Source organism: Astyanax mexicanus, chromosome 14, assembly GCF_023375975.1.
Source record: "Astyanax mexicanus isolate ESR-SI-001 chromosome 14, AstMex3_surface, whole genome shotgun sequence".
Classification (NCBI taxonomy): domain Eukaryota; kingdom Metazoa; phylum Chordata; class Actinopteri; order Characiformes; family Acestrorhamphidae; genus Astyanax; species Astyanax mexicanus.
The window spans coordinates 24492726-24518558 of NC_064421.1; the positions used below are offsets into that span (position 1 = coordinate 24492726).

The 25833-nt window shown below is 39.2% G+C and overlaps 1 protein-coding gene across 2 annotated transcripts in view; it reads right to left on the bottom strand.

Moving 5' to 3' along the window:
- Positions 1-25833, bottom strand: part of mideasb (mitotic deacetylase associated SANT domain protein b) — a 38616-nt gene extending 12783 nt beyond the window's left edge. The window contains exons 1-6 of one of the 2 annotated variants that reach the window (XM_007252178.3): positions 25748-25833; positions 8638-10633; positions 4850-5140; positions 2663-3014; positions 2224-2290; positions 815-957 (exon numbers count right to left, since the gene is read on the bottom strand). In XM_007252178.3, the coding sequence (XP_007252240.3) occupies positions 815-957; positions 2224-2290; positions 2663-3014; positions 4850-5140; positions 8638-10254 (2470 nt within the window). In that variant the 5' untranslated portion in view covers positions 10255-10633; positions 25748-25833. Of the gene's footprint in view, positions 1-814; positions 958-2223; positions 2291-2662; positions 3015-4849; positions 5141-8637; positions 10634-17595; positions 18029-25747 lie in introns of those variants that run through there. The other variant, XM_007252176.4, reaches the window with a different exon arrangement.

The following is a 25833-nucleotide window of genomic DNA, read 5'->3' on the forward strand; positions in this document are numbered from 1 at the left end:
GAATGCACATAAAATGTGGATAGGGCACACAGCCATGTAAAAAAAAAAAAAAAAAAAGCATTAGTGTACTGGCACAAAAAAACAAAAGCTGAGAATGTGCACAGAAATGTGGACAGCACACACAACGAGGTAAACATGTCGAAGTGCTTTAAAGTCTGGCTCTACTTTAAAAGATTCATCCACACTTAATTTTCCTTCTAACTCTCGACACATTGTCACTGCTGAAGTCACTCAAGTGCTCTCTCTCTCTCTTTCTCGATATAATAATAGTTAAAAAAAAGTTCTAATCTGACACCACTAATATAAATATAATTTAATTAGCCAATAATGCTGATATTTCTTAAAAAGAACTGAACTGCATACAGCAATAAGCTTAGTGAAAATAATTGTAGTTAATGCACAAGTAATGCTGTTGTTTTTGTTCTTAATAAAGCACCACAATCTTGCTAATGTTTCGTTTGTTCAAACAAGATCCAATAAGATGGTAGCTAATTGGCAATTGAAAATCTTAATATAGATTTTATTGCTTACACTATTGCAATACATTGTGATATGTATTGCATCAGCAGGATTGGTCAGTACACAGCCCTCATCAAGTTTTAAGAATTTCTTAAAGTTGCGGACAGTGCTGGTTTACACTGTTAGTTCCACCTTTTTATTCAGATTAAGAAAAACTAACAGCTTTTATCACCACAATACACTGAAATCTGCAAAATAACTATTAATAAACTGGTCTCTCATGTTCTGCTTTGAAGAGTTCTGGAGCAGATGAGTGCACAGTGCTCTGTGAGAGAGTGTATGTGTGTGGGGTTACCTCTCTCCTGCTGCTGGCCTTTGGACTCCAGCTCAGGCACCGGCGCCCACACCAGCTCAGCCTTGTGCGAGTCGAGTTTAGCAGCTGAACGCTCCCGCAGCTCAGGAATCTCTGCCTGGTACCTCTGCCCAATGTTTATACGCCTGAGGAGAGTGTTAGAGGTGAAGAGAGAGAGAGAAAGCAAAAAAAAATAGAGAGACATTAATGGGCTGATATGATAAAGAAATTTACAAAGAAATAGGCAGAGTAGTATTTAATAATAGTCATGACTAGTTAACTATTACTAAATGGTAATTAAATAGATATTTCATAAGAATGTAAAGCTGATTTAAAAGGTTAGGCTTGTCCATTTTAAGGTCCTCTAAATTTTTGCCATTTTTTGGGGGAGAATGGTGTGTATTGGTTAAAAACTCCACACTTTAAAGGATTCAGGTGCAATAAAAAATGGTTTAAATAATAATAAAAAAAACATCACAATGCTGTTTGGAAACAAAGAATGCCGTATGCTCATGCATAAATAACATTTTATTACAGCTCTTCATTTATACAAGTTCTAAGCTTGTTTTTAGCTGCTTGTTTAAACTTAAAGACTGGTAAAAATTGTAATGCATTTATGCATATTGCTGCAATCATTTAACAGCACATTCAGGTCAGTCGTCTCTCCTAAATAATGGTAATACAAATTTTGCAGTTGGAATTTTTGCTGCTGCTCATCTCAAGCATGAAAGAATCCCACAAAGCCAGTTTTCTACCTACAAGGTATCCAGGTTCTCTGGTAAGATACGGTAATTTGAGTTGTGCAACAAAAACCCTAGTGACTTTAAAGGAACAATCAGTTATAAATAAGATTGAGTGTGTGAAATGTCTACAGGAGTCCAATTTCCAAACACTGAATGGAGATTTCTGCCCCACCCACTCATCCGCATACACAAAGCTCACACTGGTTGCCAGATTGACATACAGTAGCAAGTAATGGCGTCTTACTGGAGTCTTACTCTGTAGCTAATCAGTGAATAGTTACATTTTAATGTCCAAAATGCTAGACTGATTGTGTGCTGTAGTCTTTGTATGGAAAACTCTGAGTGTGGAAAAAGTTGGGGGAATAGTGGTGGGCAGATTCAAAGTATAAAATATGTGTAACATATCACACAGTTCAAACAAGAAAATACTGGCTAAAAATCTGTTGTCACCAGCTGCCATTGATTAAACTCAGCATGTTTCCTTAATATCTAATGATACATCCTAATAATGTTATGAGTTACTACAGAAAATCTAATCTTTAAATGGTCCTTTAAACGGTTAACCTACAAGACAGATCTGCCATAATTATTATGGCTACTTCTGACAGCCTAGTGGATGTGGACTGATGTCAGAACTGTGTGTGTGTTTTTTTTTTAGACAATACTTACGGCTCAATGCTGACAGGAGTGGCCTCGCTCATAGCAGAGAGCACTGGTGGGGTGATTTCTGTACTGTCTGAAATGCACAATAAAATATTCAGTCACACAAAATAATTTACGTTCACACAGTTATCTACAAAACCAAGCTGTATTTACTAATGCCAAACCAGTATACCATCACGCTCATTCAAAAATTTGCCATATTAATGATTTACTTTGTTCCTCATTACATTCACGTTTGTTAAAAGTTAACAATGTTCTTTTTTCTGTAAAGCTGATGTTTTCGGAGATTTTGTTTTTAGGTATTTCTTTGCTAGGTGATAAGATAGGGGAGTAAGCAGTGTCTACTAAAGCAACCCCAACACCATCTTTATAAAAGCCAATCACAAAAGTTCACCACTTCCATTCATTTTTATTCACTCTGAGCTTTTTCTTAAATACCACTTACTGGAGCGTAGGAGGCTGCGGGTTGCAGATTTGGGCGTGGCGGGCGGAGGCAGGCCCTGGGTACTGGCAGCTGCTGCTGCAGCAGAGAGGATAGTGGAAAAGTAAAGTCCTGAGCCCTCTCGTACTGGGCTGAGGATGGGCGGAGGGGTATAAGGCGGCAGGGTGAGGGGGTTGTCGGCCAGCCGAACTGGGGAACGCAGGTGGCTCTGGTAGGGTGTGATGCTGGAGTAGATGGGCGGGGCAATAAAGGTGACCTGTTTGGGCGGTGGAATAAATAGAGGCTCCGGACGAGGCCGCCGCTTCGACTTGCCCGATTTGCCCTCACCATCTCCACCGCTTTCTGATCCGCCATTCTGGAAATCAGAAGGAAAAAAGGGAAGAGCAGTCAGAAACAAGAGTGACTCAGTGTGAAGAGGGGAAAATAAATAAATAAATAAATACAAACAAACAATGAGGCATTCTAATGGAAAACAAAAAAATAACTATTTACTTTTTTTTTTTCATATTTTGCATTCAAATTTGCTCTACATCTACTTATGTTTCCTCATTCATTAATTCATTAACAGTCCTAAACTAATAAATCCTAAAACAAGTAAAGAAATGCATGATTTGTCCCAAAAGAAAGAAATGGTTGATGTGTTGTTTTTTTTTGGCAAGGCGGCAATGATGAGATTTACTGCAAAGAACAATATTTATAGAAGCATTTCCTTTGGGTGGTGAAGATAAACTCTGTAATCTACCAATCCCTGGAAGATTGGATGAACTGAAGGGGGAGAAGTGAGTTAAAAATCTTGAAGAAAAGGAAATGTGTCTGGATTGGGGGTACAGGGGATTGGCTCGAGGGCTGAAAAACAAACAGAGAGGATTATGGAGGGACTTAATCCAGGTTTTAACAGAGGGGTGTCAAGGGGATCAGAAAGAGATCATGGTCAGAGGACTGACCCCATGATCTCATACTGTGGCTCCCAACCCTTGTTATTTATCACCACAGTCCTACATATTTGTCAGGCTCAGGATGGGTTCAAATTACACATTTCTTACAGTTGGTCTCTTTTACCTTTAATAATAATAATAATAATAATTTTGGCCTACACTCTTTTTTTTAGTTTATTTACATTAATATTAGTATTAATAGTATTTTACCATAAATGCTTGAAACCTGCTACATTGGAGCAGAGAGTTACATAGGAATGGGGACAAATGGAAATATGGCAAACTTCTGTGGTAATCTAACAGTATTGAGAAAATAAAATGTCCCACTCTGTAACAGCTGGGATTGGGACACTATGGAATATGGGATTATAGCAATTAAGGCAAATTAATTCTGTAGGTCTAGCCTACCTATGTCTGACGGACTGAAATTATTTTCACACCTCATTTTCCTCCAATTACTGCTTAGCAACTAATGCTAATGTGCTGCTTTGAAACTGAAACCTGACTGTTCTGTTCCACCTTAAATATGTTAAATATGTTATATAGCTTCAAATCTGTCTGAACAACAACAAACAAACAGCCGGTTTGGAGGCAGATTCATCGGTGTAGTAAACCTCGCAAACAGATAAACAAATACACCAGAATGAACAAAATCTATGTTTGCTTGATGATGAATCAGCTGTTTAGGTAATAATATGACAGTTTACTGAGTAACATTAATTAATTCATATCCACAGTGTACATATTCATAAGAGTGGAAACTGCCTGTTGAACTAAGACCCACAATTTAGGCTATAATTACACATTTTGCTTAAAGAGTATGTAATGATTACCATCAGTGTAGCTAGGTAACCCTATCAGTAAGCTCTCTCAACAGATGACCTCATCATGATATTATTTAGTCACTGGTTGGTTGTGGTCAAGTTCAGACCAGGTGTATTGTTGGGTTACAGTTATGTTCGGATTGAAAGCATGTAATTAGGCCTCATTAACACTACTAGGAATTTGGAGTGGATGCGTTTGTGCAGAGTGAACACTAAAATCACTAATCCAGTCGTTTTAGCGCATTTAACTTATGTAAGCGATGCGGTTATCCCAAAACAGCTTTAAAAAAATTATAATAACAGTACTGGAAGCCAAACTAGAACAAATAACCTGGAAAGCACTGAAACAATCAATAACTTAAAAGAGTCAAGATCCCAACCACGGCTTGATCAAATAAACACCCTACTCTAGCATATTTGAGGAGAATTACCTGACTGGAGCTTTCAGAAAGAGAGTTGCGAAGTGAGCGCCGGCGTGTGACGATGACTGAAGGTTTGTGGTCCGGCCGGCCGGAGTCATTAGGCCGCAGAGGCCAGCTTGACGAGAGAGAGGCCTGATCCTTATCTGAGGAAGCAGTATCAGCTCGCTGCACAGGCACTGACACTGGGATAACCAATGGCACCAGATTCTCCTCTCTGGCCCGTTTCGCACTCACCCCCTCCATCTCTCTGACCCCTCGGCCAGGGCCTGAGGCAGAGGGGCTCCAGGGTCTGTGTGCCTCCTATAGACAGACAAACAGACATCCAAAAGATATCACATATCATATAACTTATGTAGAAATTACTTTCCAATAATATATACCTACAACAACAAGCATGGTTAAAGTGACAGTCTGGTGACAAATCAAATAAAGACAATTTTCTAATGACATCAAATTCAAATCAGCCAAGACATGACTGATGTCCAAAGTTTGCTTCTTTAGTTTTTAATTAGGTCTAGTTAATAAGTAATACAGGAAGTAAAGGAGACCCCACCCAGTGGCTCTGTGCAAGTCTATTTGGGATTATGTAATAAGGAAACCGGTTGTGGAAAGTGTGTGATTATTCAGACCTACAGCTTGCTTTATGTTATTAACAGGCTATTGGATTTTATTATTGCTATTATCTTCACTAGCCACACAGTTACAGTATAAAACTTAAGACAGGAAATTAACTAAATTTAAAGGAGAAAGCTCTGTTAATTTCACACCAAACAGTAATTTAAAGAGGACAATATAAAAGAGAACATAAAATAGTAAAACTATTGTAATATGTCAAATCATTTATGGTTTAAACTGACATTACGAACAATAGGAGCTTTTCAATACTAAAGACAAGAAATTGGACATAACTATATACAGCTTTCAGATACTACATTGTTATTCAAGCTGTTCCTCTTCAGACCATACAAAAGCTTCTATTTGTCTCTGTTTGACTAAGACTAAGACCAATAAGTTAAAGTTAAACAAGGCTGGTGCCCTAGTGCCAGACAGATAGATAATCAGATAAGTACAAGCAAATGAAGCATAAACAGCAAAAAAACAACAAAGTCTTTTATATCCACTCCAACCACCTACACTACCCTAAAGGTAAACGCAGCAACTACGCATGCACTGACACGCTATTGTAATTCATGTACCAGAATTCTGTATGTTGAAATAAAGGTATTTACCCACAGGATAAGATCTCAGGGCAATAAACACAAGCTTTAGTGTGGTTGTGTTGATACACAAAGACAGCAATTCCAGCAGTATTGTCTCTGCTGAGAGCAGCACACATCAGCACAGACACAACTTTGCTCTGCATCAATTTCTAAAAGGCCAGTGTTCACCAGCAAATGTTGTAGCCAAATTCTCTCGTTTTAAAAAAGGAGCCCAAGAAACTGAACACAGCATTCTGTGAAAGCTTCATTTCCCGTCTTCTATAGACATTTCCTGTTTCGCCTGAGTAACCAGACCGGGCATGAGAGGTTTAGTTGCATTTCATTTGAAATGACATGGATAAGATCCTGTCTGCTTTCCTTTTACTGCACATAAATCAGTGATCACCCAAAACAATACTTAAGGTTAACAAGCGTCCTCCAGTTAGGTTATGCTTTTATACACACACTGACTAAGACAGTAAGGTTTGCATAGCATTCTGAGTAGCTCTACTGCTGCAGAAATAGCTCTCTGCAGTAGCAAACATATCCTCCACTTGGCCTACCTGGTGGCCTTGGCACTGTGTCAGCCCACAAACACAAATAACCAGAAAGAGGTACAGACATGAATAAACAATACGCTGACACACAGATTCTTGGCCTGGTAACTGATTACATTAAATCTTTAAATAATACAAATCTGTGTTTAATCATTTATTTGCATACATCACCTCAATACGGTGTTAAAAATTTAAATTATTGCCGTAGCTGTTTTACAACTGCACAGCAATTACATAGATCTGTAGAGGGCTTCTAATTTTAACCATATACACGAAAAGGAAGCGCACAAAGGCACCTAATGAGTCCGAGCACTGTTTGATTTGTCAGCATGACATGCAGCATTTAGACTACATTACATTCATTTGAAGCCATATTGAGATGCAGAAAGCCACAGTATATTAGGTGACTTGACATTTACATAAACAAAGACTGGCAGCCAGTCTTTTAATTAGCAGTAAAGAGCAAAAGCTCCGTTAGATCAATATTACTACAAAAACAGCCCGTTTGTAAAAAAGGCTGTTAACTATCTGAACTTGATAATGTTCAACATAATTAATTTAGTTTAAATTATGCAATAAATAGAAAATAAAAACAAACTTGATCCCAGCATCCTAGATGCTGGCTCTCTCTGGCAGTATTATACATATACAGCAGGGGCATGCAGCCATTGCTTAAAAAAAATAATCTAAAAGGAAACAGTGTAAATCCATTGAAAGCAGTTCCAAGTACAAAAGTAGCTTTTTTTTTTTTTTTTTTTTTTTTTAGAAGCAAGAATGCACTTTCCGAATATCTAAAACCTAAAGATTCGTTCCCAGATTACTGTACTTTAATATACAAAACAATTAAGCTGCATGGTAACTAGGTGTTTTCAAATGAGCAGCTCATTCAAAAATTCATTATAATTATTTCAACCAATTTAGATACTCTCAAGTGAATCAGATAAGGGACATCTCAACTCATGTGCCTACAAACACTAGGGCTGTAACGTTCAGTCAATATAATCGGCAATGTTGATTATTTAAATTTGTTGCTCACCAATTTCATTGTCGACTAACCGTTTATTTGTAACAGTACCAAATTACACATGGTGCTGGAGCCAGAAACACAATGGTAGATGGGCAAATGTCTCACATCACACAGGATACACTCAAATTAATCTGTCTCCAAAAGTGCCCAAACACAACAGACTACTTATTTAATCACTAAATATGAGTACTTTCCACGTTTAAACAACATCTAGAGATTTCAATGCATTCTAAATCTCATGTGCAGCTGTTTCTATAGTTTTTAGAGATGGAGGACCTGGCAGAATAGTTCTTGACTAATGGAAAAAATAATCATTAGATTAGCCAAATACCAAAATAATGATTTGTTGCAGCCCTAACAAACACAATGCCAACCCAACACGGAGTTAAAAGTGACGAACCACAAAGCCTATGCAGATATGTCCTAGATTCACTCCAGTTTAAACAACCTTGAAAAGAAGTTCCAAAATGCTGAATTATTAAAATGAAAAGTTATCGAACTTATCGAACATTAGGAGCAGATGCTCATCAGTCATGTGAAAGTGTGAATTGCTTAATGCAGGCCTAATTGCTGATTGGTGAGCTGAAGATGGAGTGCAGTAACTAGTATATGCAACGTAGCAGTGGTTTAGATTGACACCTCATGTGAGCTGTGACGACAGCAGGTGGTACGTGCCCTTTTCACACTCCCTTTAGAACAGACAGCTAAAGCACACTACTGAAACCTGCTGAACCAGTAGGCCTTTCAGAGAGGTTTCGCCACACACACTTCAGCACTAGGTGAAGTCTCCTTTTTAATCATGATTGAGTAATCGGTCATGTTCTATCTAATCACGGAGTCTTAACAACAATTAGACTTTGATTAAAAGTGTTCCAATCATTTGCAGTTCATTACAAGACACAGTCAGGAAGAAAAACATCTGTTACACATTATTTCTCTATAATAGCAATTGTTACAATTCTAAATATGAGAGCAAAAAACAAATTCACAAAAAAAAAATTCAGCTAAACATACCTTAACATTATGCGAGGGTAGGGACTCCATCTCTGAGGCCTTCTGAGCCAGAGTCTCGAGGTTGACCTCTTGAGAGACCCTCCTCTTGCGCCGAGTGCTCTGGATGACTCCTGTAGGGGCTGCTCGAATGCCCTGTTTGGCTGCAGCCTCTCCGGCTTCATGGGCGCCATTGTGAGAGCCTTGCGCCTGGTGGTCAGCAGGCACAAGGAAGGGATTGTCAGAGGGTCCTCCTCCTTCTTTCGAGAGGCGTCGAGATCTACGGGGCCCAGGTTGCAGTTGCTGTGCCTCTGAGGTTGGCTGAGAAACAGTCGGAGGTTGCTGGGTAGGGAGGTCCTTGGCCCGAGTTGATGGTGGTTCATCTTGAGACTTTTCAGTTAACTTAGATTGTTCAGATTGTGAAGGGGCAGGTTGTTGGCCACTAGGGTAATAGTCCATTACTTTCTGATTTTGTTGCAGTTTTTGCATTGGTTCGACTTTGTGCTGCTTTTGAACTTGCGGCTGTTGCGCTTGACCTTGCTGTGGCTGCGACTGCTGCTGCTGCGCTTGCTGTTGTTGTTGTAGTGGCTGGACTTGCTGCATTTGAATTTGTTGTATTTGTTGTGACTGCTGCTGCATCTGGGTTAGCTGCTGTGCTTGCTGTTGCAAGTGTGGAATTTGTTGTGACTGCTGCAGTAGCTGCTGCTGCTGTTGTACCTGCTGCTGCTGATGGAGATGCTGTTGTTGTTGAAGCTGTTGCTGAATCTGGTGTTGCTGCTGCTGCGTCTGCAACATCAGTCTCTGAATCTGCTGCTGTTGCTGCAGGTGGTCTTGCTGCTGCATCTGTATGTTCTGAATCTGGTGTTGGGAATTTGTCTGGGCACTGTAGTTCAAATTTGGTAAGGGTCTGTTACCCTGAAACACCTGATAGTAACCCAGGTTTTGCTTGGGCTGCCCAAAAGCTAACTGAAAGGGTTGGAGCACTGATGTGTTCCCAGTGTTGGATGCCACATGTTGCTGAGGATTTAAGACTCCAGGCTTGTGGCCCTGCTGAAAGGCTTGCTGCTGCTGATGATTTTGTTGTTGATGCTGCTCCCAGTCCAGACCCCTATTGGTTTTAGGAGCATCCCTAAAGGCTTCACCGCCCGTATTAGATGATTGCTGTTGCTTTACCGCTACTCTTACGGAGGACAGCTGCTGCTGTGGCACTGCCATACCTTCATGAACTTGCTTAGTAAAACCAGGCTGAGTGCTCAGGAACTTTCTAAAACTTTCACCAAAACTCATACCGCCACCATGGGGCCACGCCACAGGCCTCTCCTGAGGTTGCTGAGAAGGGTCCTGCTGTGACCACTTCATGGGCATGGTCTGCTGGTAATGTCCACGACTTTGATTTCCCTTCTCTGGGCTGAAAATAACAGAATTGAGGTACATGTGCTGCGTCTCAGCGTTAGAACTTTCCACTGCTCCAGCCTCACTGTGGCTTTGCTCTGACTGAGGGCCCCCCAGGCCATAGTAGGAGCCCTCTGTGTGCTGAGAGGCCTCTTTCATTGCAACGGCCTGGTCGTTAAAGAAAGTGATGCGCTTGCCTGTCCTCTTTGTGTTGGGTTTCTGTTGAGGTGGCAGACTCATGGCTATCATGAATAAGGACACTGATAGGGGGCTGGAGTGGGCTCGTGAAGGGGCAAGAAGAGTTCAGGTCCCCAAATCACACAGAGCTTTCTCCAGTGGGATGAAATATCTACGTCACTTTTATTCCCCAAAAGTATCCACAAGGTTTCAAAGAGTCTGTGGTCATCCAAATCTGCTTAGCATAGTGGGAATGGAAGTGAGTTTTAAGGTGCAAAACTGCAGCATCCCATTTGCAGAAACCACAGTATCAATTGACAGATACTCAAACATGTCTATTGGCTTTCTTTGAGTCTTCTTTCAAATTCACTGTCTTCCACCGCTTCTAAGATATCAAATCAAACTGGGTCTCCTGGAGCTCTGCTTGTGTCGCTCATTCATTGGTGAAAACCTAAAAAGAGAGTGGTCAAAAAACAGCATTATGGTCAGCCCTGGGTGGGAGTACTTAGGACACAGTGGGAGTCCAATTGAACTGCCTGTTTCAGCTCTTTCATGAATAGAGACCTCGTGAAAGGATTGAAGGCATGGTGCATCCATGGTGTAATTTTCAGCTTTGCTCAACATGCTAACGAATTCTTTCTAAATCTCTATTCCACTGCATGCAAACAAAAAGAAACACTCTCACATCTCACACTCATTTCAGCAAACCACCAATGCTACCACATTGTGAGTCACAGCAGGAAATGTGAGAAGGCTTTCAACTGTGAGTTTGGAAAAGTGTGCACTTACAAATGAACAATTATTTACAGTGGAGTTGAGGGTGAGAGTGAGAGATTTTCAAAAGCTGCAAGCAATCTCAAAGCACGTCAGCCAATTTTCATTCAATCATGAAACTCAGCTACAGTTTGTAATATGATTACATTGTTTCATAATACATTGAATCATCCAAAGACAACAACAAAAAACCTTAACATCCTATGCTCCCTATTCTCACAAGGTAATATTAAGAAGGCCTCAGATCTCAAGTCAATTTCCACTTACATACATTAACATTTATCAGCAGTAAAACACTTCTCCAAGGAAATGATTCTGTGGTTATATCACCTCTGATCTTGCCTGTTCATTAAGTGCTGCCAAACTAGTCATATGCCCTCAAAATATGCAGAGAGAATTTTTGAAGACGTTTAAGATTTGAGTTCTAAATCTAAGCCATTTAGGTGCTGCAGTAAAGGCTACTGAATAGGGACACCATGTCCCATTTCAATTATTTATAATGAGACTTGTGATGCCCTGAAAAAAAGTCTTATTGTAGGTTAACAGCCTGTCTTCCCTGGTCGGCACTCATAACCCAGGCAGACAGATTTTCTTTCATAATAGAAGCCCTTACGCGACAGAGCAATAAGTGATTTTAAAAATCGACACCACAAGTAACTCAAGAATGAGCTGGTGCAATCATGAGACTGGCCATGCAATCAGCACTAAAACCAGAAGCCTTCATAAGTGCACTACATTGCTGCAGAGACTGGTGAACGGAGAGTAAGAGTAATCATAAAATCTCCTTCATGTTGTCACTATTAGCTTTGGTCTGATTTTGGCCAAGATACTAAAGTACAAAATCCACAGATGCAACACCTGCATTATTGCTTAGTATACATTTCTTTTGTCACATATACATTCTTATGGGGTATTTATTAGGGGTGGGAATCGTTTACTATCTCACGATTCGATTCGATTCCGATTTTGGGGGCCACGATTCGATTCAAAATCGATTTTTGATTCAAAACGATTTGAATTATAAAAATTTCTGCTTCTGGCTTATGAATCTTATTGAAAAAAAACCCTCCATAATATACACTGGTCCTGGAGCAGGTAATGTGTTACAAAAACAATAAAATGTGCAGGAATGTGGGTCCTCAGTGACAGAGGAATCACTGGGATATCACAATGACGTTAATGAACAATAAATAAATAATAAATAACACTGCTTTATTACCAGGCTACTAGCGGTGGTGTGTAGGTGACGCTGCTGGGCTGATGTGATGATAGCAGTGGAGCGCTAAAGTTCAGGAGCAGCTGCTGATTAACTAGTTAATTTAAGGTCGTTGTATTTCTTCAGAAAGGGGGCAGGAGGTGGAGAAATTAATTCATATGGTCCATTCCTTAATTCCTCTGTGATGCGGAGCTGAAATTAGCTCTGATTAGCTTATTGTATTTTTCCGTTCCGCCTTAAATGCTGCAGCCCGCTGCCACCTGTAGCGTTATTTAAGGTGGAACTGGAAAGTTAGCTAGTTAGCTAGCTAACAGTTACTGAAACTAACTACTAGCGATCTTTTTTATGCTTGTTATGAAGCATTCTGCCATAAAACATTGAAACTACACGTTAATCTAATGTAATATAGTGCTTGTTCTGCCATCTTACCGGTGATTCTCAAACACCTACGCTCTGTGTGTGTCTGGAAGATCTCCGTTTGAAAGGACAAGCGCTATCCCCAGGGTTGCCAGGTCCAACAAAAATACCCAGCCCAAAATCAGTCTAAAACCCGCCCCTCAGAATCGATTTTGGGACATTTTAAATCGATTCTGAATCGTAGTAAATGAGAATCAAGATTCTTATGTGAATCGATTTTTTGGCACACCTCTAGTATTTATAGGGACTTTGTCCAGCATTGCTGCAGATGCTTCTGCAAAGGCTTTAACCCAGAAGAATTTGAATAGTATTCAAACGTAAGTACATTTATATACAGGTGCATCTCAAAAAATTTGAATATCATTGAAAAGTTACTTTATTTCAGTAATTCAGTTCAAAATGTGAAACTCATAATATACATGTATTACACACAGAGTGATACGTTAAGCGTTTATTTATTTTATTGTATTAATGTTTATGGCCTACAGCCAATGAAAACCCAAAAGTCAGTATTTCAGAAAGTTTGAATATTATGCAAGACCAATTGGTACTTTTGACAATATGGGCAGTCCTGCCGCAAAAAAAGGAAATCCGCATCTCCATAAAAGTTGCCAGCAGAGGGATCCATAAAGTGCTGTAAGATTTTCTGGGAAAACACTGCACTGACATTGGACTTGATAAAACACAGTGGACCAACACCAGCAGATGACATGTCTCTCCAAACCATCACTGATTGAGGAAACTTCACACTAGACCTCAAGCAGTTTGGACTGTGTGTCTCTCCACTCTTCCTCCAGACTCTGGTCCTTTGATTTCCAAATGAAAGGCAAAATCTACAGATGCTCAGTGATGGTTTGGAAAGTCGTGTAATCTGCTGGTGTCTGTCCACTGTGTTATATAAGTCTAAACTCTTACAGCACTTCATGCTGTCGTCATTTTTTTTGGGAGATGCAGATTTCATTTTTCAGCAGGACCTGGCACACTGCCCACACTGTCAAAAGTAACAATTGGTCATATATAATATTCTAGTTTTCTGAGATACTGATTTTTGTTTTTACATTGGCTGTAAGCCATAATCACATTGAAATTACTTTGCAATGATATTCTAATTGTTTGATAGATTAGTCATTATTAGGACCAGTGTTTCTCAGTGTTAACCTATCTTGCACATTATAGTGCTTTCTCAGTCACTTACATACTTGATTCATCTCATAAGCTCATTAACTAAATTCTTTTTAGAGCTGCAGGGGGAAATCAACTGAAATGTGCAGTAGAGGTGTGCCAAAAAATCGATTCACATAAGAATCTTGATTCTCATTTACTACGATTCAGAATCGATTTAAAATGTCCCAAAATCGATTCTGAGGGGCGGGTTTTGGACTGATTTTGGGCTGGGTATTTTTGTTGGACCTGGCAACCCGCTTGTCCCTTCAAACCGAGGTCTTCCAGACCCACACAGAGCGTAGTAGGTGTTTGAGAATCACCGGTAAGATGGCAGAACAAGCACTATATTACCTTAGATTAACGTGTAGTTTTAATGTTTTATGGCAGAATGCTTCATAACAAGCATAAAAAAGATCGCTAGTAGTTAGTTTCAGTAACTGTTAGCTAGCTAACAAGCTAACTTTCCAGTTCCACCTTAAATAACGCTACAGGTGGCTGCGGGCTGCAGCATTTAAGGCGGAACGGAAAAATAACAATAAGCTAATCAGAGCTCATTTCAGCTCCTCATCACAGAGGAATTAAGGAATGGACAATATGAATTAATTTCTCCACCTCCTGCCCCCTTTCTGAAGAAATACAACGACCTTAAATTAACTAGTTAATCAGCAGCTGCTCCTGAACTTTAGCGCTCCACTGCTATCATCACATCAGCCCAGCAGCGTCACCTACACACCACCGCTAGTAGCCTGGTAATAAAGCAGTGTTATTTATTATTTATTTATTGTTCATTAACGTCATTGTGATATCCCAGTGATTCCTCTGTCACTGAGGACCCACATTCCTGCACATTTTATTGTTTTTGTAACACATTACTTGCTCCAGGACCAGTGTATATTATGGAGGGTTTTTTTTTCAATAAGATTCATAAGCCAGAAGCAGAAATTTTTATAATTCAAATCGTTTTGAATCAAAAATCGATTTTGAATCGAATCGTGGCCCCCAAAATCGGAATCGAATCGAATCGTGAGATAGTAATCGATTCCCACCCCTAATGTGCAGGGCAGAGTGCCTTCAGGACAGGATTGAGAAATCACAAACTTGCCACTCCCACTCAGGGTACTCAAAGGTACTGGATGATGCTCATCACTGAGCACAGCATCAGGTCCCACTGATCCACGGTCCAGAGCAAGGGGGGGTTTAATACTCCTCTATCCTCAAAACTTGGGCTTTGTGCATGGTGGCCTTAGGCTCATTTGCAGCTCATCCAGAACGTCCTGTACAACATGCAGTGCGTGCATCTTAAAGTTACAGTACCTTTAAGGGGGAGTCTGGGTACGGCATGCAGCAAGAGTAGTTAGTTGATTTGGTTATTACCAGTCTGTAACAATGTCTATAACAACGTATAAGATATTATACGTTGGGTTTAGGTCCCGTTGTGTTTGGGTTTAGGTCTGTGCAAACGGTTTTCCAGGTGTTCTTTCGAGTTATACTACCCATTGATATGTGCTTATTTACTGCACATGCGCCAACCAACATTTTTTTATGTTTTCATGTTTTTCATGATAATGATACTAGTTTTTAAGCAGCATTAAACAGCCTACTTGAATGTTAAAAACAACTGCAAATAGGAGTTAAGGAAAGTTAAAAAATAACTATAAACTATAATAAAGTAATACAATAATGACTGCGCGTGCACAGTCTTCCTGTCCTGTCTCCCCATGTAAGTTATTGTATGGATGGGTTGATTTCGCTGGTACTTGTGACCATGTGACAATAAAGGAAATTCTGATTCTGAAATACGGTCTATAGTCACGTATATGACCTTAACTTTTTTACTTTACCTGATACAGTGATTTAGCCTATTCACATATCAGACCCCCAGGTTTCTGCTGGAGGTATTTTCTAATATGGTGTCCTATATGGTGCTTTTTTGTATTTTTACCTTTTTACAAATTAAATACTACTATGGTAACACTGTTTGACAAGGTAGCACAACTCGACACAACACCGGCAACTGGTTCTGACATTCAGAGCTGCAAAAGTAGCGACCACCATGTCATGACAGCAAAGGGGGGCTACACTTTAGAGCTACTCGAAATAGCCAGCTGCAGCTGCTCGCGGGCAGCCTCGCGGGGCGGCGCGGCGTAACCTGACTAGGCACGCTGACGAGAAATGTAACTACCTAGGTAGGAGTCATTCCTCTGTGTGTATTGTGTGTGTGGTTGGTGGGCGCCGCAGTGTAAACAAGGTCAGTCAGAAACAGCGCTGACTGCTGTAAAGAAAATGTTATGAAATATATATATTTTACTTCACTGAACGAGCAAAAACGCTACCAGCCAGTCAGCTAGCATAACCTACATAAGCTAGCTAACTAGCGTTACATGTGGCGCAGCGGTAACGCGTAACGCGTGGGTTACACAAGCCCACACTTTCAGCAGACGGCTAAAGGGGAGGCGCAGCACGTTTAATAGGCTTGCAACGTCAAGCACAGCCACTTAAGAGTTAGCTAATCCCGCCTGACTCTTCATGTAAACTGCGAACCAATGGCAAACACAAACTACAGCTCTGAAAAAATATACCACTTAAAAATGAGGAGTTTCTTTGATTTTACCAAATGAAAACATCTGGAATATAATCAAGAGGAAGATGGATGATCATATACAGCATACATTGTCCAAAAGCGGTGTGTAAGACACAAAATATTGATTTCTGATCTCTTAAAACTTGATCAATATGAACTTGTTTTCTTTGCATTATTTAAGGTCTGAAAGCTCTGCATCTTTTTTTGTTATTTTAGCCATTTCTCATTTTCTGCAAATACATGCTCCAAATGACAATATTTTTATTGGGGATTTGGGAGAAACCTTATCCGTAGTTTATAGAATAAAACAACAATGTTCATTTTCATTAAACATATACCTATAAATAACCAAATCAAAGAAATTGATTCAGAAAAAGTGGTCTCTTAATTTTACCAGAGCTGTATATGCGTTAGCTAGGTCTGTCGAGCACTGAAACAACAGGCTGTCCTAAACAAAAAAAAATAGAAGAACATGCATGCATGCATGCATGCACGCGCACACACATGCTCGCTCTCACACATACACACCAGAGGCCACCAGTACCCCCTTCCTGGACCCCTCCTCCCTTTTTCCAGTCCAGCCAGCTCAGCGCTATTTACGAGAAGTCCTTTGTTGCAGAAAAGGGATTATCCAGTCACTAATTCCACGGCACGTTGCAACAAAGTGCGCCAACAATACGCCGTGTAAAAGGCGAGCGGCTTGGAAAAAAAGTGCGCTATAGTGGCGAAACGGCGAGGCCACGAGCGCTGCTGCAGGAAGCCTTTTCTATCTTGTCAACTCTGTAACGCGCTAACTGACTGAGCAGTTAGATGAATAAATATGATTGGGATGCAACTTAGCTACCTCAGATAACGCTAGGTTAACTAAGCTAACGCTAGGTTAGATGGTGACCCACGTCAACAACAAATCAAACCACCTAACCCAACATAGGTTAGCTATCACGAGCAGCTACCTAATGCCCTCTCGTGAGCATGCATGTCTGTGTCGCTGTTACACTCAGCAGAGCTGTGTGTTTTTGCACGCGCATGTCGAAGTTTAAGCTTGTCTTGCACGAGCCGCGCTATACGCTGTTTAGTTAGTTAGCCTCACGTTGTTTACAAACCCACACACTCTCTCTCTCTCTCTCTCTCTCTCTCTCTCTCTCTGCTACTGCTGCATTAGCTACTTCAAGTGTCCACCATTTTGGTAAACATGCCCGTGACCCAGTTTAGAGTTTGCAGACACTGACTAACTAAAACAACTATAAGAGAGAACCCCTACCGTCTCCTCTCTCCTCTCTCTCTCCGCCCGGTCCAGTTCAGCAGCTCGGACGGTCGCCGTGTCCACGCGCCCAGCGGGTAGCGCGGTAGTAGAGAAATGACTGCGTGCATATCCGAGGTTGAGTCATGCTATGCTGACCTCACTCCCGTATTACTCAAGAGGTAGATTCACAAACAGCGCACACATATACACACAGGCATGCAGTGGAGAAGTGTCTTGTTTTTCCTCTCTTTTCTAGTCTTTCTCCTGGAGAAAGCGAGCTGGGAGATCCGAGAGGGGGTGGAGGGGTGGAGCTCTGTGGAGCTGCTGCACGGCTCGCTCAGCTCCTCTCCTCAGTCTTTTACACGCGCGCAGAGAGAAAAAGAAACAGCGAAAACGCTGCCTAGTTTATTACAGCAGCGCTACTGGCGAAACAACACGTTCTGTTGGAGCTCAGCTCCAGTCTTGTGATCCCCCTCCTGCTCCGCCTGGCCACACCCACTTCCAGCACCATATAAGGCCTTCCCGTCCATGCGGGGAGCTGCGGGGTCATGCGGGAAATTCCGTCACTGTGGGGAATCTGCGCCCAAATCCACAGACTACTACAATACACAATGCAAGTGAAGGTTCAATTGTGTAGTTTTTCATTATAATGGGGGAATATCATGATATGAAAAAGGAAAATGGCTACATTTCCATTTCCAGCTTATATCTTACGTATATGTGTAAGAAAACGTCAATGAAATCATGTAATATTATTAACAGTTTCTACGTTTTTTTTATATCTTTTTGCATTTGTATCTAATCGTAGCGTAAATTTGTGGTGTCAATCAATTATATAATGTAGTCAGATTAATTAATCACATGTGTTTTTCTTAAGACAAGTTTTTATAGTGGATATTTAATGTACATAAAATAATGAATATGAAAAAAAATAAAATGCAATAAAGCAATAATACACGAGAGGGAGTGCTAAAACATGTAATGTAACGTCTGATCGCAACACAGGAGTGCCAATATTACAAATTATAGCACGAACCTTAAGTGTATTATTGTGATTATACCACAGTTAAATTATCACTGCTTATTGAAAGATTTTGAGTTAAAAATCTGTTTGGTTATAAACATTTCGCGAGTTAAATTAATTCATTTGCTACTCTGTTTGTGGCTGTGCTGTTTGCCTTGTAAGCGCTGCATCATTGCAAGTTTACCTGTATGTGCCGGATTAGTACATGGAGAGCTTCAGTGAAAGTGCATTACCGGCTGATAACAGCACTCAAAGAGAGCCTCTCATCCAATCACACTGCAGAGTCAGAACTAACTGTGGTTTAATTATATTTATATAAGTGGTGTAAATTAAAACACTAATATATACTTGTTTGTTTGAGGGGAGATAAAGCCAACATTATTGTAAACATCTTATCTTGGTTGTAAGGATTACTGAATTAGTTAATTTGCTGAGTATAAAAATCTTAGGAAGTGTTTGGTGTTGCACTCATGCTCACAATGGTGGGGGATGACCATTTAAATGGCCTGGATGAACTATTTAACAGCCAGTATTCAGTAATGTGTACATTATCCCTTACGGTAAGTGCACAGATGTCTGCGTAGGAAACGGAGTCGAGCAGCTGCGAGCAGTGAATGCTGTACACACTGCACTCAGAGTGTAAACAGCATGGAGCAGGGTCTGAACTGGAAGTCTGAACCAAGACTGGCTCCAGAGTATTACAGCTGGACACTGCACACCTGAGGATGTCTCCTCTGTCATTGTGTTGTCTGTGCTGAAGCGTTTCAAACATTCAGCCAGACAAAAAAAAAAACTTGTGCATTGGACGGAGGCAGAGCAGATTACGTTAGAAGTTGGGGTCAAACTTGGTGGCGTAATTAACTTGCATATATAATTTGGTTGTTGGTCGTAAACATTCGAAATCGAATTATATAATACACCCCTTAAAACCTTGATCTAAAAGCACTACAGTTAACATCAGAGATGGAGGAAATAACATTTATTTTTATTTAGAGCAATGTATTGTGCTTCTTGGGCGTACTGTGTAAACTAAAGCTAATTTTTTTTTATTACAGTAAACCAAAGCACAACCCTCACCAGTTATTTGTGGCCATGGGAGACATGAGTATCATCACATCACAAGGCAAGCTATAGTAAAACTATAATGTAGTATTTAACATTAACAACATGATAGTCTGATATTTTGTATGCATTATAATAATTATAAGTGTATTTTGTTGATTCTCATTTTTTAACATTACATGTTCTACTGGATGTAATGAATAAAAAAAAACATAATTTTAGTTTTACATTATATTTAATTACGCAGATATTTGCTTGCTTAAAAATTCAGTACCATAATCTCAAAAGATCTTCCCACATCCATAGATAAAATAAACAACACACAAATAGACATAATCCACTCAGCTGTCCAGTTTTGCTCACCAACATTGCTTTTCATTAAAGTTGATTAACACTAGGAAGTGCATGAGGGGTACATTAGCAATAATTTAAATACAATTTTATTACGGTTTCATTTTTTTCAGTAACATATTTTCGTAAAGCGAATAAAATTAGTATAACACCAAAACCATTCCACATACTATATTAATCAACGTGTCAAAAATCCCTATTTATTTCACTACTGTTTGTGTAGTTTTAGACACATTCAGAATGAAAAAAGGTTGCTCTCTGATGCTGATGTTCATGAATTGCATTGGATGCACAGCTCATACATTTACGATGAATATGTGTGTAGTGGGAGGGGTGTGGAGGGCCTCCTTAGAGTCACGTCCTGAGAAACTGTAGCCTACACTACACCCACTGAAACAATTTATCCTCCAGATGAATGCTGACAGTTTCTACTGCACTGCTGTTTAGATGTTCATTTATAACTGAAGCAACAACAGCTATAATGTAAATCTGTTTACAGGACTAGTTGAAAAGTGTGTTTGGAGTTTTTACACATTAGTTTTTCTTAGCAGAGCCACATTTCGGTAAATGTGTTTGTAGGGAGGAAGTTATTGGGGAACATGAGTCACTAGAGGAGGATACACTGGAAGCAGTGTTCCCTGCAAGAGTTTAAAGTCAGCAAGCTTAGCATGTCTGTTTCAGAAAGACCCAATTTTAGGGTTATGTCTTAAGACAGTGCACAATAATACATTTTTAGGATTTCATAGATTCTGAGTCATATATTACTTCTAAATACATCACTTACAGAAGTTATGTACACACTCATTAATGGGTACTTTAGAAAAGGAAATGGTTATATATAGAACACTGACCACTCAAAGTACCATTTGAATGATTAAATAGTTATTCTATTTCATGGGAAAATAGAGATTTCTTATACATAGTAATATACAGTACATTTTTTTTAAATGTGTAATATAGCAAAAAATATATATATTATTAATATAAGTTAGAAGTAGGGGTGTTCTGATTAGGTCATTTTCCTACTGATCTGATCCGAGTCTCTTAATGCTGTGTATTAGTCTATACTATACTATACTATACTATACTATACTACACTATACTACACTAATCTGATCCAATCTTTATGTTTGTAGACATAAATAAGGGGAAAAATGTGCTTCAACTAACTATTTGTTGAGGTGCACCAAAAATCAAATGTGAATATTCATTAAAAATCACTCATCATGTAAAACACTCACACTGACCACTTCAGTTTCTGAATCAGTTTCTAAAATTTTGCTAATTATATGTATATGTTTGAGTTAAATGAACATTGTTCTTTTATTCTATAACCTACGGACAACATTTCTCACAAATTCCAAATAAAACTATTGTTATTTAGAGCATTTATTTGCAGAAAATGAGATTAAGAATGGCTGACATAACAAAAAAGATGCAGAGCTTTCAGACTTTAAACTATGCAAAGAAAACAAAGTTCATATTCATAAAGTTTTAAAAGTTCACAAATCAGTATTTGGTGGAATAACCCTGTTTTTTAATCAGTTTTCATACATCTTGGCATGTTTTCCTGCACCAGACTTACACACTGCTTTTTGATATCTTTATGCCACTGCGGGTGCAAAAGCAGTTTAGCTTGGTTGTCTTATTTGTTTTACAGAGCTGTATATGCTGAAGCATCATGTTTTTAATTAATTTAATTTAGATTAGGTTTGTATAAAAAATGTCCAACAGTTTAGATAAGAAGTGCTCCTAAGTAATGCTGAAATAAATTGATGATATTTTTTGTAACATTTTATATAATGAGACATACTAAAATCATTTATTTAGTTGAGCAATGACGTTTCTTATTATTACTGTTTTATGATGTGTTATATGTCAATATCTTATAATCCAGTCTGACTCTCCTTCCTTCAGCTCATTCAACTCCTAGTTCCTTTAAAACACTACAGTTTTTAGTCACTTTCTGTGTGTGTATGTGTATGTGTGTGTGTGTGTGTGTGTGTGTGTGTGTGTGTGTGTGTGTGTGTTTGTTTGTTTTACCATCAGCATTAGCCTGAATGCACTGGTCAGTGCTTGGACAAAAACAGCAGCACAACAGCACTGAAAACATGGTAAAAACAAAGACTCTGAACTGGATTGTGTTTAAAATATGTGTAGATTGTGACATCCCTATTAAAAACCTCTTCTCAGTACTCTTAGTGAGAGTGTAAGGGGTTTTACTGTATGTAATATGTTCTTCTACATCTGGAGGCCTATATATAGTGGTTGGTAATGTACTCTGTAACAACACTGCCTTCCCCAAGGGTAGACTAGGGTTCATTTCTCATTCCCCCACCCTACACCAATAAGAGTCCTTGGGCAAGTCCCCTAATGCTAGATTCGTCCATCCGTGTAACATAATTCGCATGTAAGTCACTCAGAGTAAGACTATCATTCAGTACACAAATGCAAAAGTAAATAGATTAGCTAAAGCCCCTTGCAAGCAGATGTATATTTTGTCTCAATAATTCATAATCTAAAGACTTGAATTGATCAACCGAGTGCTTGGCCCTTACTCTGTAATGGTATTTGGTAGGATCCCCTCATTTGAAGTGAAAACCACAGAGAGACTTTAGAGCCACTTGTCTCTAATACGCCGGTGTTGCATGTGCAGGCCGCTGAGCAGCTCAGAACAACAGCTACAGGCATGACCAAGCACGCTTGCCAAGAGAAAGCAGACACTGGGCCACAGCCATGTGTCAGTGTGTGCTTGCTGTCTCTGCAATGGCTTAAAATAAAGCGTAAAGCCAACAAACATCCAGGCCAGCGATTCTTGATTGAAGCTATGCGCTGCACATGAGTGTAAGAATATTTCTGAATGTAAGCAATCCGACTCATCCAGTGTTTCACACCACGTTAGGCATCAATGCCAAAAATGTGCAATTGTAGAATATAGTGTCACAATTGTGTTATGCAACATTTCTTTGTTAAATCAAAACCATGCAGTTCTGTATTTTCTTTTACTAAAGCACAGTATTTGTTCTTTACATTGTGTGAACCTTTTACAGTGTATGAATGGGCCAATATAAATGATATAAAACTGATTAGATGAAACATAAATTTAAAAGTGTTAGCATTTTGAAGGTTTTTGCCTTCTCCTGTAAAATTACCATTTTGGAGATGATTACAATTAGTAAAACTGACCCATACCAGTCCAGTCTTATCTAAGCCAAAATGAATATGAATCTGACATAGTCATAACTCACTTTTATAGTATGCTTTTTACTTATACATAAATAAATTTTTTTGTCCTAAATTACAGATTTAATTTACATGACCATTCTCTGATGTTGCTTTATCCCTTCAAATCTATTATGGTGTTATTGTAGTCCTTTATTTCTTTAATCGGAGTGTCTATTTGCACCCGGGTGCAAATAGCACGTGCCACACAGCAAGGCTATTTTCACCCCTTAATTAAAAAAAAGAAAGAAAGAGAACTCAATGCGAGGGAGCGAAAAGGCGCAAATTCACAGATGGGGAAACGGAGACCATAGGAAATGGTAAGCAGAATTTGGTTATTATTTATGTATAAAAGGCCCATCACTCAATTTAACTCTACATTTTAAGATAAATATTTAAGACAGAGTGTGAGAATTATTATCTATCGAACACTGTTGACTGAAAACGAATAAACTAAGCTAGTGTTTTGGTGGATCTCAGTTTAAGTTATTTGATTGAATTAAAGTTTGAGGCAGTTAGGTAACTTGTATCTAACCTTATCTTAGTTATTAAGTAAAAAGTTTTGTATTTTGTTGCTTATTCTGATTAATTTAGCTAGGGTTACACTGCTATGTACACCCGGGTGCAAATAGCACACACTGCTATGTACACCCGGGTGCAAATAGCACACACTGCTGCATACACCCGGGTGCAAATAGCATGTGCCTTCTTTAATTGTGTTTAGATTTTATTATTCTAATTATTTATCTCTATTTTTTTATTGATTTACATTTTAGCCTGCCTGCATATTCTTTTTCTCTGAATTATTTTATTTCTTCTTAATTAAATCTTATATTGTTTGCTTGTTTTAATAATTGAAACTTTTTTTTCAGTCCCTTTAATTTTGTATATGCTCGACTGCATTGAAAATGAGTGTTACCCTCAATGTATTTACCGAGTGGAAATAAAGGTTGATTGATTGAATCTCTCAGTTTTTGGTTCTGTCTTTTTGAAAAAGACATACACATACACTATATGTCCAAATATGGACAAAAGGTATTGGGTCACCAGCTCGTTCACAATCAAGGGTTTATTCTGTTTTTACTGGAATACATGTCTCTACTGTCTAGGAAAGGCTTTCTACTCTAACTTTGGAACATTATGGTGTTTGGTGTGTCTAGATTTGATTGCATTCAGCAAAGAGGGCCTTAGTGAGGACAAGATGTTGGATGCTCACAACCCCCCTCACCATCCCCTCCACTCATTCCAGAATCATTAGATGGTGTACAATCATTGCAGAGAACACAGATCCACTGCTCCACAGCCCAGTACTGGGGATTTCTACCCCTCTAGGATCTGGTATTAGGCATGGTGCCACGAAAGTCATGTCTATCTGCCAGAGAGAGTACTATTCTGTTGGTAATACTTTTTTTCTACAGGGACTAGACAAGCTGTATACTTGCAGTACAGTGTGTACCTAATTAAAATTAATTAGAAGGAGTGTCCACAAACAATTGGACATGAAGAGTATGTAAATGAGCTCTGTATATCTCTTTTTTTCACCTGACACATTCCTTATAACATCAGAATAAATGGAAGTAGCTAAACTGCCTTGGTTGATAAGCTAATACGCATAAAATCTGCTGTTGGTAATACACAACAATGTGTTTGAATTAACAATAAATGTATCAAATATGGCCTGGAATAAAACATTTGTACACTGACTTCCAATAAATGAAGAAGTTAAGAAGGTTTTGCTGTCTACTAATGATATCGTGATGATATGAGCCTGGGCTGTATTTCGAAGAAATACAGTATGTATGTAAAATATCAGTTTATCAACCCTCTATATATAAAGCAGGGAAAGTACAAATATGTATTAGTTATATTCACCCTGTAAATCATATTATAGCATGCAAAGTGATCCTGTTTTTAACAGCCATTTATAGTTATGACAAAACAACACTGTGCTTCCATAAAACTAAACAGAACTGGGAGGTGATGGCTAAAGAACCCATAAAAAGCAGCAGCTGTTGCAACACCAAGTTGCACAAGAAAAGGAGGCCTAAGCTCATTTACTGTACCAACAATCTGAGATCATCTGATACTGATTTTTCTCATCTCAAGCAATCAATGATGATAAAATGCACAGTGATCATTTGAAAAGCTGATAATAATGGAGAAAAGCTTTTTACCTCTAGTTTTTTCTTTTAAAAAAATATATAAGTTACACCTACTGTCACCTACTCAACAAAGCCCCCAACATGAGGTCTCACAGCAGAACCCTCGTGGGAGGGGAAACCCCCCTTACCCTATAGAACAGTTACAGTTTAGGAAGCATCTACAGCACACTCTAAATCTGACATCTGTACTCCTGTCATTTTTTGCAGGGAAGCACCTCCACCCATTGTGCTCTGCTCTCGACGTTTTGCAGAAAACAACCTAAACAAGCTCCGCTCCTTAGTGCAAAAATGCATGTAATAAATCTGCACACACACACACACACAGATCATGCAGCCTGCAGTACAATACCTCGATATTTCAGGTCGCAGTTTGAAGACACAGCACTCCCCTCTGTCCTGCGTGTTGCTGTTTTCAACAGAGAGAAGAAAAAAAAC